This window comes from Diabrotica virgifera, chromosome 5 (genome assembly GCF_917563875.1).
Source record: "Diabrotica virgifera virgifera chromosome 5, PGI_DIABVI_V3a".
Taxonomy (NCBI): domain Eukaryota; kingdom Metazoa; phylum Arthropoda; class Insecta; order Coleoptera; family Chrysomelidae; genus Diabrotica; species Diabrotica virgifera.
Genome location: NC_065447.1, coordinates 16,232,204 through 16,244,063, shown reverse-complemented (window position 1 = coordinate 16,244,063; position 11,860 = coordinate 16,232,204). Strand labels below are relative to the sequence as shown.

Genomic DNA, 11,860 nt, shown 5'->3' with positions numbered 1-11,860 from the left:
CATGATTTTTAGGTTAGATTCAATAAGCTATACAGTCAGGTAAAATTCATATTTAAGTAGAAACAGGAATAGTGAACAAGAAATTATTCATGAGTGATTAAACTGAAATAAGATGTAACTAACTTAATTATTTATACACTATTATTAAACATATAAGCGCGAATAATAAAAATATATTTTTTCTTAGTACCCGTAGTTCAATCGTTCCTAATATAATACATTTGAACTACTGTATTTAGAGTTTGCGCGAGAATTTTTAATTTAAAAATAGAATATTGATCGCAGTTTTAGAACACCGAGATCATGTTTTAAGTGTTTATATTCATCCTCATAAGATAAGATCTCACAAGATAAATGATGTTAACAATCTCGATAAATCTATTTCTATTGTTTTGTGCACTATCAAATGCAAAAGATGCAAATGTACTCATGACTGAGGTTTTCGCAATACCTTTGGATCCTCCGATGTTTAATTGGACTTATGAAGGAATAGAAGAACAATTTGTGTACCAAGCTTCCTTATTGAATGCTCCCGATTTACCTTCCTGGATTAATTACTTATACAGCGAACAGCATTACTCTGGATTTTTATATGGCGTACCTCCACAGATAAATGAAAATGTTCAGCTAGAAGTCGTCGCACTTAACAAAAAAACTTATGAGACTAAAGTTGAAAACATCAATATTATTATTTCTGAGAAACTAAACTCTGCGAGGTATGAAGTACTCTTGAAAATTGACAATATAAATGTGGAAGATATGTTCGATGTGGATAGAATGGAAGCACTTAAGAATGTGTTTCGTAAAGAATTATGGAAAAATAGTGCTTACGATTTATACGTGACTTTTCTTAATTCTGCTGTTGATTTAGGAGCTAGAAAACCAGCAAATCCAAGAGAGGGAGAGGGGTAAGGTTTTTGGAGATTATACTTAAGTAAATTAAAGATTTCCACAGTTCTCACTGCATTGCTTCACTCAACCGTTGTCTCCAGTTTTTTCTGTTTTCTCAGTCCCCTTCCTGTAGATTTTTTCTTTCCATTGCTTCATCTCTGAAAGATCTCCTGGGTCTGTCCCTATCTTCCTTCTTCCTATCAGTTCCACTAATATCCTGTGATTTTGTTTATCCATTTTTTGTCTGCTCTTCTGACATTCTGTCTGTACCAGTTTAATCTCTTCTGTTCTAGGTATGTAGTCTATTATATCTGAGTTCATTCCCATACTTTTCTTAATCCCTATATATTTATTCTATCTCTTCTTTTGTTACTCTACAGCTTCTCCTTAGGAATTCCATCTCTGTTGCTCTTATTTTGTTTTTGGTTTTCTTTTTGTTTTTATACTGATGTTAGATGTTCTTTCCCCTATTACCGGGTTCAATTATTTTCGTATGCAGTCTATTGTTTGTCCTAGTGAATTGTTTATATTCTCTTCAGTTGTTCCTTAGTTTGATATTATGAAATCTAAGTACTTATACTTGTCTGTTTCTTTGATTCGTTTCTTCTTCAGCCTGTTTGCATCCACTCCTAGACAAAGGCCGCCCCATGAGTTCTCCACTCTTCTCTGTTTTGTGCTATTTGGTGACAGTTTCTCCCCATTTTTGATTTGATGTCGCCTGGCCATCGTTTTTGTGGTCTTCCTCTACTACGACTGTGCTCGCGTAGTTTTCTTTAGTTTTATTATTTCCATCCCATTCTTTGTATTCCTGTTCCAGTTTTCTCATCATAAATCTTCATCTTCATCTTTTGCGATCATTATTTGGTAGTCAGTAAAACTTAGGGTATATATAGGTAGGTACCTATTCGTTTCTTACTGATATGCCAATTTCTTCACACTTTCTTTTTCATGGTTTCAGGATTATTTCCAGGATTATTTTGAACAGGGTAGGAGATGTGGAGCAGTCCTGTGCTGTGGCCCTTTCTAGTTCTGTTGCCCGTTTTGATAGCTTCTTTGTTATTCTTGTAGAGTGCTGTTACTGCTTTTATTAATATTCGTGGAACTTCGATGTCTTTCATTGCTTCCCACAGCTTGTTTCTAGGTATCGGGTCATAGGCCTTTTAAAGATCTACAAAAGCCATATGGACGGATCTATTTTTGGCCATTCTTTTTTCTGTAAGTTGTTCGACCGTGTAGATGTGATCTAAGCATTCTCTTCCCGCTGTGAACCCTACCTGGTTTTCTGCAATTTGGTCCTTTATATCTATTTCTAATTTTTCCTTTTCCGTACAGGCTGTCCATAAACGATATATATTGCTTATTCCTCGATTTAGAGATTACTTGATTGATGTAAATAAGTTGTGACTAAAAATTTTAGGGTAGTAATAAGACTTGGCAGTGAGAACTCGTTTTCTACAGAATTGATTGAACTTCAAGAGGAAGTTAAACCATTATGGGGTAAATGGTCGGAGGGTAATTGCCCAAGAGAATACAAAAGAACTTCTGTTGAAAGATATTTTAGAGATGCCGGATTTGCCTTGGACTGGTGTTCATTTAGACTGGTAATACATATTTTAATTTACAAAATGTTTAGTTTCTAACTACCTACTTATTTACCTTTTTTAGGTTGACAATAACAATTCAGCAATGCATCATAAAAATGGAAACTTAGTGAGTGATGAGGTAGATGATTCTGAAACTGATGGAATTTGGCATTCTATATCAAAGGCAGATGTGCCTCAAAGAAGTTATTTTAATGAACTTGTGGTATCGCTGATAGTTCCTTTTGTAATATTAATTGTTTTGGGACTAGTTTTGTCATTTCTGCTATGTTTTCAACATGATGAAATGTAAGTATATCGCGAATAGCTAACGATACTTTACAAAGATCTAAAGAGATGGATTTCATACTTTCAACTATGCAAATCATCTAGTTATACTTGGAAATTATTCTGATTATATGCAAAGTGCTTTAAATTTAGTAAATATATTGGTATTCGATAGAACTTTCAGAATATCCTAATAAACTAGGTGCATGAGATCTGAGACTTTGAGAGAAATTGATAGATAGATAGAACAGAGTTCTGCACTGCTGCCTTGGGGGTACCTTTCTTCTCTATCGGGCTCTCTACATGAGCTCTGTAGAAAGCCTTGAAGCTGAATCAGGTTCAATATCTAAAACCTGATGACCTGAATGGACATCTGGTAATTTTAAGAGTCTGAACCATGCAATACAAGATTTCGAACCCACTCTAAGTATCATCATAAACAATTGTGAGTAGTTGCATAAACAAAATAACAGAAAATCACTCAAATTATGTACAAGATGTACACCTTCAATTATCGTCCGTAGCTAGACGTCCACCGTAGGTCCTTTTAGGATTATGTTTCTATATGATACGTCTATTGGACGTTTCGCACCGCGACATTTGGACCAAGCTGTCCTTAGTGCTAAAACCAACATCTGAAGGACGTACTCAAAGTCCGTCCTATGAATGCTTTTGGTTTTCATATACTAGGTATAATGATAAATAAAACAAGAAAAAAATAGGAATAATGGTTACGTTTATTACCACCAGAAATCCACAGCATTCGGAAATATTTTAAGCTAACTGATTTATGTGCTCACTTATTAAGTCAGCCAAAACAGCTAAAATATTAAGTTCTTCTGAAAGTTCATCTCTATTGAAAACCATCTATCCATTTATCATTGTCAATCTCTGAAAGGAGATGTCCCTCTAAGAAAAATAGAGAACTGTAAATATTTCAGACGTAAAGATCAGCTATAGTTATGCAGAAGGCCAAAATTTCAAATCTGCTTATTTTCAAAAATGTGAAGCTCAGTTGCCTCATTGTTCAATTTGTTTTATTTTTCAGCGAAGACGAAAATGAGGTTTATTTCCAAAATTTATTTCACATTTGCACGGATTATTACTATGATCATTATATTTATAAAAGGTAACATATAAATGGTATTTCTAATAACCACAGAGGTTCTGAACGTTGCCACGTAGGTACTAACAATTTGAAAATTTCCATTATCTAACACTAACACTTAACATAAAATCATCGTACTTATATAGTTTATAACTCTTTTTATAGAGTACAATATAATATAATCTATAATAATTATAGAGTATAATAATAGAGTTTTAAGGTATAATCTTAAATCAGAGAAACTGCCGGACATGTTAATAACTTTGTACCCATATCGGAAAGAATGCTCCTCTTTCAACTTATTACCTACTAAATTCAAACAACATACTTTATCCAGTTAAACTACATCTGACAAACCAGAGACGACATAAGTGAACCATTCTATAATGAATTATCTAAGAACCTTTTCAAAAACGATTTAACTTTATGGGTCGTCTAAATGCTAGGATTGGTAGTGGAAAATAGGGAGAATTTATAAAACAGTTTGGGCTTGGAGAAGGAAATTAGCGAGGAGACCGATTGGGTGAATTTGCAGCAGAAGAAGAGTTTGTCATTACTATCACTTATACTAGCATTAAGGCTCTATTAACTGTACAAGTGTATTCAAAAATGCAGTGATATCAACTGTGACGTACATATGTATTTGTTTTATTTTTTGTAAGTTCATAACCATCTTTAAAGAAACAGGTTTACATGATAGACTTAAGAATCATATATAATTTATATTACAACCAAACTGCTAAGATTAAATGGATGGCCCGTTGGTAGAGACAACGGATGGCCCGTTGGTACAGGAGTGAGACAAGGATGCATTATGTCCACAGTGCGATTTAGATTTAACATGTATTCTGAACCTGAACCCTCTTCGAGTGAGCACTTGGAGAAGTACAAGAAGGCATATTAGTCAGTGTAGCGCATCTAAACAACATTAATATGACGACGTAGTAGTCTTTGTAGATACTTTGATGGTTTACAAACAATAATGTCGCACATATCAGATATAAGTGTATACGCTTGGTAAACCAACAGCCAATTGACAGGTAAACAACAACACATACATTTATACCAACATAAACAACCAATGGGACCACTCTACTGAAATAAAACAGCGCATAGTGAAAGCTTAAAACTACTTTTAAGCGAGCGAACCATTTATTTTATATCCCATTTTTAGTCATTCGTCTTGAGCTTTTATAACCTTGGCTTAATATTTGTGTGAAATTTTTTATTGACATTCATTTTTTGCAAATAATATTTGAACAGTGGGTTAGTTTGACTGTGGGTATAGTTAACCTGCAATAACAAAGTTTGAGGTACTTACTAGACAATCTGTAATTCTTAACTGAGGTGTATTATTGTATTTAATGTAAAATAATTCAGCTTTTTAACGAAAAAGATTATTTGATAGTCGACGATATCGTTAACTAAGTAGTAAATTTGTTTTAGAGCTAGCCATATAGACGACCTAACATCCGACCAAATCAGCTACCCTGAAACAGTTCACAGACCCGTAGAGACTTTCAGAAGTTTTAACAACCGGGACAGTACACTCTCCCCCGATCTCTGTAGCCATTCCAACAGCCCCAACTCTACGATTAATAGGGGAGTACACTGTAGACCAAGTCCTCCACCTTATGTGAGACCAAAGTTCAAGTCTGATTTGTGACAACATGGAGATGAAGAGGAGAAAACTCGGTATTGCTAAGCAGCTAACATTCAAAATGTGGTAGTTGGAGTAGTGTCAGAAGCGACTAATGATGATTTTGTAACAAAACTTGAAAGCTGAAACCAGTTTTGTTTTTTGAGAGGATTATAATAATTGTATAACATTTTAGTAGAAGCAACTATAGATATCAATTATTAAAAAAATCTGACTATAACATAATAAATTACTAAAATACTGACGTAATAAATAGAAATTTATGATTTTAGGTAGATATATGTAATTTTCAATCCCTTTTTTACAAATGTTTATTGTTAGACGTACATATCCTTCCTTATACAAAAATTATGACATCAATAAAAAATAAAGTCAACTAACGAAAGTGTCTTTTTATTACTACCTACCTATTGAATTTCAAACTTAGAGCACTCAGAAATTTTTAGCCTTAGGATGTGGTCTAGGTTTATATTGTGCGACCTCTATTTCCCTATTTAATTTTTCTTTCTGTTTTTCGAAACTGAATTTGTCTTACTAATACAAAATGCATCAAACACACATTTATATACGGATTGAACTGGTTGCAAAAGCCTCCATTGACTTTTCAACTTAAATATTTCTTGACACTTACTTCTGTTGAGACGACGCATTATACATCGATTATTTTTGATAGATGTACCTATATCTCTGTTGGTTATGACATAATATAATAGATTTTTGTCCACGGGTGTTGTTGAATCTATCTTTGTGTTGTTTATTCTAACTTCGTTATTAGGGCAAAAGTTAATCATCATTCCCGTTATGTTTTTGTTTAATTCTAGGTATTACTTGGTTGCTTATTCGAGAGATAGAATCCCGTAGTATTATCATCTTTCCTCTGACTTAGTTTACTACTTGTTTGAATTCGTAATAAAATTATTCCCTTGTTGTTTGAGGCTTGTTATTTTCTGAACAGTATACTCTGATGCTGTCCTGGTCTTTTCTTTCCATTCTTATCTTGGTTGTTACTTGTTACAATCCTTTTTGGATATTTTTCTTCTGTCCTTATTTCTTGCCGTGGTCGTGTTCACATTATCAATCCGATTCCGAGGCTTCACATTGTTTCTTTGAGCAGTATTCGATTTTACGATTGGTACATTGTTAATCTGGCCAATCACCCTCCACATTTTATCCGGGTTACCACACATGTGTGATAATATTAGGCTACACCAATATATCGAATTTTTATCAGCATTAATTTGTCCTATATTAATAATAATCGAACAAAAAAAATAAAATAATTGTAAAGACAACAATTTATTTTGGTCATTCAAAATATACTTTTCTATACATAAGTACAGATACATAATATTAACATTTGCAATCACAACATTTGGTAAACAAAAGTACTCTGCTTATCCTAAATAAATACTGTAATTCTTTGAGATGGCTAAGTACAACGAGCACAAAAGTTAAGTAACCTGCCGATCAATCGTTCTTACTACCTCGATCACAATAAATATCTGTCAAATTCTCCTGGGATTCTACGTTGTCCTGTCTAAACGACCGGAACTTTGGGAGCTAGGTACGCTAAAATTACTACAACTTCGTTCGATAGAACCTAAGTACAAGGAAACTGAGCTACCGATGTCGTCTGATATTGTTCTACACCGTTCAACGTAATTATTGCTGTGATCACCCATTCCTTCGGAAAAATTTTCAGAAAATACGTTATTTTGGCTCAACTCTGTAGCGTCTGTAAGGTTTTGCTCGCTTCTAGTAACCTTACGTGTCTTTTCTGGTGATAAGCTCTTCCGATACACTGGCGAGAGGGGATAACTTCTAGAACTGGGTGTTTTGATCTCTAAACTGTGTCCAGATTTAGATGGGGTAGAAACTTCTGATACTAGAGGTGTGCTCTCGTTATCACTGGTCTCGTTTAAGTCTGGACTAGAATGTAACAATTTCTCTTTTAACCTATGTAATGTATCAAGGTTAATCATATTTTCTCTCTTTTCTCCTTTAGGACTATTATCTATAGACTTATATCGAGTCCTCAGTCGTCTTTCCCCTTTGTGGAAATTCAAGGAGCTTGGTCGTTGTTTTGTCTGTGAAGCAGGTCACTTGTGTTCTTGTAAAAGTAAAGTTTCATACGAGACCGATACCTTTGTGGTACTAATACATAATAGAGAGGAAGAGATAGAGAGAGAGACAGACAGAGAGTATTTGTTCTGTTCTGTATTTGTATATCATTTTCCTTTTTGGAAGCTATATTGTACTCCGGTCGTTCTTCAGTCAATTGCAGATCTTCCATTTATTATGATATCCAATCCAGAATTCTGGAACTCTTTACCAGCTTGTACAAATCTAGAGACGGGTACCATATATTCTTGGCATCATTTGGTACTCTCCAGAAAGTTTGATGCCTGTAATCTCTAGTGCCTAGTATTCATTAAGAATATGATTGGTTGTTTTAGGTTTCATGTCATAGAATTTACAGCTTCAAGTCACACTGAAACATTGTGCAGGCGTCCTTTGACTGGCACATGTCCAGTAAGGAATTCTGTTATGACTTTGAGCTGATCCCTGCTTGCTTTTTGCAATATCTTTCACGCTCGGTCGTTTCCAAGCTTTTTTCAGGCTCGGAGCCGAAGCATTTTGTAGTTAGTTCTCCTTTTCAACTTTCTCGTTCGCTTGTATGCCCCGAAGGCCTGGGGCATGCATATCTGTAGAATGATATGCTACTTAAGTCTATTGAGTTGTTACAGCATTTGTTCTGTATTAATAATAAAATCGAACAAAAAAAAATAAAATAATTTTAAAGACAACAATTTATTTTGGTCATTCAAAATATACTTTTTTTATACATAAGTACAGATACATAATATTAACATTTGCAATCACAACATTTGGTAAACAAAAGTACTCTGCTTATGCTAAAAATACTGTAATTCTTTGAGATGGCTAAGTACAAGGAGCACAAAAGTTAAGTAACTTGCCGATCAATCGTTCTTACTACCTGGATCACAATAAATATCTGTCAAATTCTCCTGGGATTCTACGTTGTCCTGTCTGGACAAACGACCGGAACTTTGGGAGCTAGGTACGCTAAAATTACTACAACTTCGTTCAATAGAACCTAAGTACAAGGAAACTGAGCTACCTATATCGTCTGATATTGTTCTACGTCTTTCAACGTAATTATTGCTTTGATCACCCATTCCTTCAGAAAATCCTTCAGAAAATACGTTATTTTGACTCAATTCGGTAGCGTCTGTAAGATTTTGCTCGCTTCTAGTAACCTTAGGTGCTTTTTCTGGTGATAAACTCTTCTGTGACACTGGCGAGAGGGGATAACTTCTAGAACTGGGTGTTTTTATCTCTGAACTGTGTCCAGATTTAGATGGTGTAGAAACTTCTGATACTAGAGGTGTGCTCTCGTTATCACTGGTCTCGTTTAAGTCTGGACTAGAATGTAACAATTTCTCTTTTAACCTATGTAATGTATCAAGGTTAATCTTGTTTTCTCTCTTTTCTCCTTTAGGACTATTATCTATAGACTTAGATCGAGTTCTAAGCCGTCTTTCTCCTTTGTGGAAATTCAAGGAGCTTGGTCGTTGTTTTGTCTGTGAAGCAGTTGTCTTGTGTTCTTGTAAAAGTGGAGTTTCGTATGAGACTGATGCCTTCGTGGTGCTAATACATATTCGAGGATTAGTCTCTGGCAACTCAGTTTTGATGACCACGTGGCGGCCTTTTGATGAATTTTCACTGGAACTGGACTTTAAATTTGAATATTTGCCCATACTGCCTACGGATATTTTTCTTTCTGGAACTGCACAAACAAAAGCTACATTATCAAGTGCAATTCCAAATGATATCTAACTGTATGTTGCGTTTTTGCATCCCATAAAAATTTTATATACACTTATTCGTAATGTTATACTTAACTTCTATCAAATTATTTGAAAATGAAGTTAGTCGATTTATTTTTGATATTTTGAAGTCCCAAACTAAGCAGCCGATCAAAATATTCTATTAAAGCAAAAAACAAAAAGAAAAAAAAAAGAATGTGTGTGTACTTTGTACGCACGAAAGAAGTTATACTTCTATTATTATGATTTCAACGAAACTAATATACTTAACAGGTTATTTGTATTTTATTTAAATATTAAACTAACTTTCTTTACCTACCACTTTTTAAAAATTTTTATTAAAACGATACCAAAAATATATATAAAAAAAAGAATATGAATCGTCCGGGATTTGAACCCGGGACCTCTTGATCTCCGGTCACACGCTCTACCACTGAGCTATATCCCTTTTGCTTTGACATATTACAAGATTTCTCATACATACTGACAAATTTAATAGACCAAGTGGTATACAAAAATACTTTAAGTATACTTACTATTAAGTATTATAAAATATCTTATTCCAGAGGAAGACAAATCCAAAGGCACAAAAATTATAATAATACATTTACTAAGAACACTAATATATCCTTTTATGTGATATAATATGACTTATTTCCGCTGACAGCGCTGATACATACATATCTTGAAAGATTAGCAACGAAATACATACTGTCTGTGTGCGCATGCGCCAGGCATTATAAAATTTCACTCTCGATCGTAAAGAAGTATAACTTCAAAAATGGTTAGGCAAAGAATGCGAAAGGCCCCTAAAAGAAACAAACAAAAGAATAATAGATTGACAGATTAGTAACAAGATTGTCGTACGGAGAGGTCTTGTACAGATGCAATATTCGTCATAAAGCAGATTACATAGAAAACGTTAGAGTACAATAGATCCGCATTTCTATGTTTGATCGACTTATATGAGAATCTTAGCAGTGGATGTCGACCCTAATGTAGCATCACAAAAAGTTCAAAATCATTTAGACCAATTACAAAATTGGCTCAAGCGATGGAAAATAAATTTTAATGCCAGCAAATCAGTCCAAATTACTTTTACAACCAGAAAATCTACATGTCCTCAAGTTTCTATAAATAATACTTCGATTCCCATCAAGCCAGTTGTCAAATACTTGGGATTGCATCTGGATGAAAAACTCATACGGAAAACACACATTAAAATTAAACGTAAACAATTAGATCTTAAACTAAAAAATATGAACTGGCTATTTAACAAGAAGTCTTCTCAGTTATTTCTTGAAAATAAACTGCTTCTGTACAAAGCTATACTTATACCAGTTTGGTCTTACGGAATAGAACTATGGGGCTGCAGTAAACCTTCAAATACGAAGATACTCCAAACATTCCAATCCGAAATTCTCCGTATGATAAGTAAAGCTCCATGGTATGTATCCAACCAGACACTTCACAATGATCTGGACATCCCACTAATCAAGGACTTAATAAAAAATCGTTCAATAAAATATAAAAATCGCACCACTGACCACACCAACGAATTGATAAATAATTTATTCACCCAACCACTTGCTGACAGAAGACTAAAGAGAATATGGCTAGACGACCTACAACAATAAACAATAATACTTAGAGAACCGTCACTGGATGGTACCTAACTCACCTTAATTTACTTTCAGACTACGAGTATTTACTTATTACTTTGTGTTTAGAGTAGATTGTAAAAATGCAGTGTATATAAAAAAACAATGTTTGATCGACTTGAAAACTTATTTGAAAAAGTAAAACTTAAAGATGTAATATATCTTTTGTATAATACATGTGGCAAAGGTAATGGAATGAAACAAGGTGATTCAATAAGTTGTATTCTATTTAATCTAATCATTGGTGAAGTCATAAAGAGCATCAACAAAGAGGATACGTAAAGAAAGAAAAAAGAAAGAATGGAACAGTGACATCAGTACAATGATGGACAAAAGAGTTGTCAAGATAGCATGGGACAAATCACCAAATGGTAGAAATATTGGTCGACTGCGCAAGAGATATAGTGAGTGACCATCTTCCATCATAGAGGCCTGTCAATTAACAAGCAAAATGGCTTATATAAAGGAAGAAGAAAAAGGGAATATTTTTAAAATACTATGCCTCGTATCTTACTTTACAAAATTAAGAATTAAACAGTAAAACTTAATATTTATCGAATAGGATAATAATTGATTAGGTAGTCTTGATGGGACCCCGATGAGGCCTTCAAAATATCAATTATTTATGTTTTTTTATAAAGTTTCATTAATTTTTTATTCTTGTATTAATTTTCTTTAAGTATTAATTGAAAGCATGAGCAAATGATTAAAAGACCTTTCCATTTAATTAAAAAAGCTTAGTTAGATAGGAAAGTAGACCCTTATAACCATAGTTACGTGGGATGCAAAAAAGTACCTGTACCAACTGATGTGACTAATTT

General features: G+C 33.8%; 2 protein-coding genes across 9 annotated transcripts in view; one reads left to right on the top strand and one right to left on the bottom strand.

Moving 5' to 3' along the window:
- The first annotated feature begins 267 nt into the window (after positions 1-267).
- On the top strand, positions 268-5,912 carry LOC114332983 (epsilon-sarcoglycan). 2 transcript variants are annotated; one of them, XM_028282790.2, is made up of 5 exons: positions 268-908; positions 2,309-2,492; positions 2,557-2,780; positions 3,808-3,888; positions 5,314-5,912. In XM_028282790.2, the coding sequence occupies exons 1-5, from the start codon at positions 355-357 to the stop codon at positions 5,531-5,533; spliced, it is 1,263 nt and encodes a 420-aa protein (XP_028138591.1). In that variant the 5' UTR covers positions 268-354; the 3' UTR covers positions 5,534-5,912. The 2 variants fall into 2 exon arrangements, with proteins under 2 accessions (XP_028138591.1, XP_028138596.1); XM_028282795.2 differs by lacking the exon at positions 3,808-3,888 and having other exon boundaries at positions 269-908.
- An 898-nt stretch (positions 5,913-6,810) lies between these two features.
- The window catches only part of LOC114332468 (kinase D-interacting substrate of 220 kDa B), a 239,411-nt gene continuing 234,361 nt past the window's right edge, over positions 6,811-11,860 (bottom strand). For 6 of the 7 annotated variants that reach the window (XM_050652311.1, XM_050652313.1, XM_050652312.1 and 3 more), the window contains one exon: positions 8,320-9,338. In XM_050652311.1, coding sequence (XP_050508268.1) covers positions 8,509-9,338 — 830 coding nt within the window. In that variant the 3' untranslated portion in view covers positions 8,320-8,508. Of the gene's footprint in view, positions 6,847-8,319; positions 9,339-11,860 lie in introns of those variants that run through there. The other variant, XR_007698415.1, reaches the window with a different exon arrangement.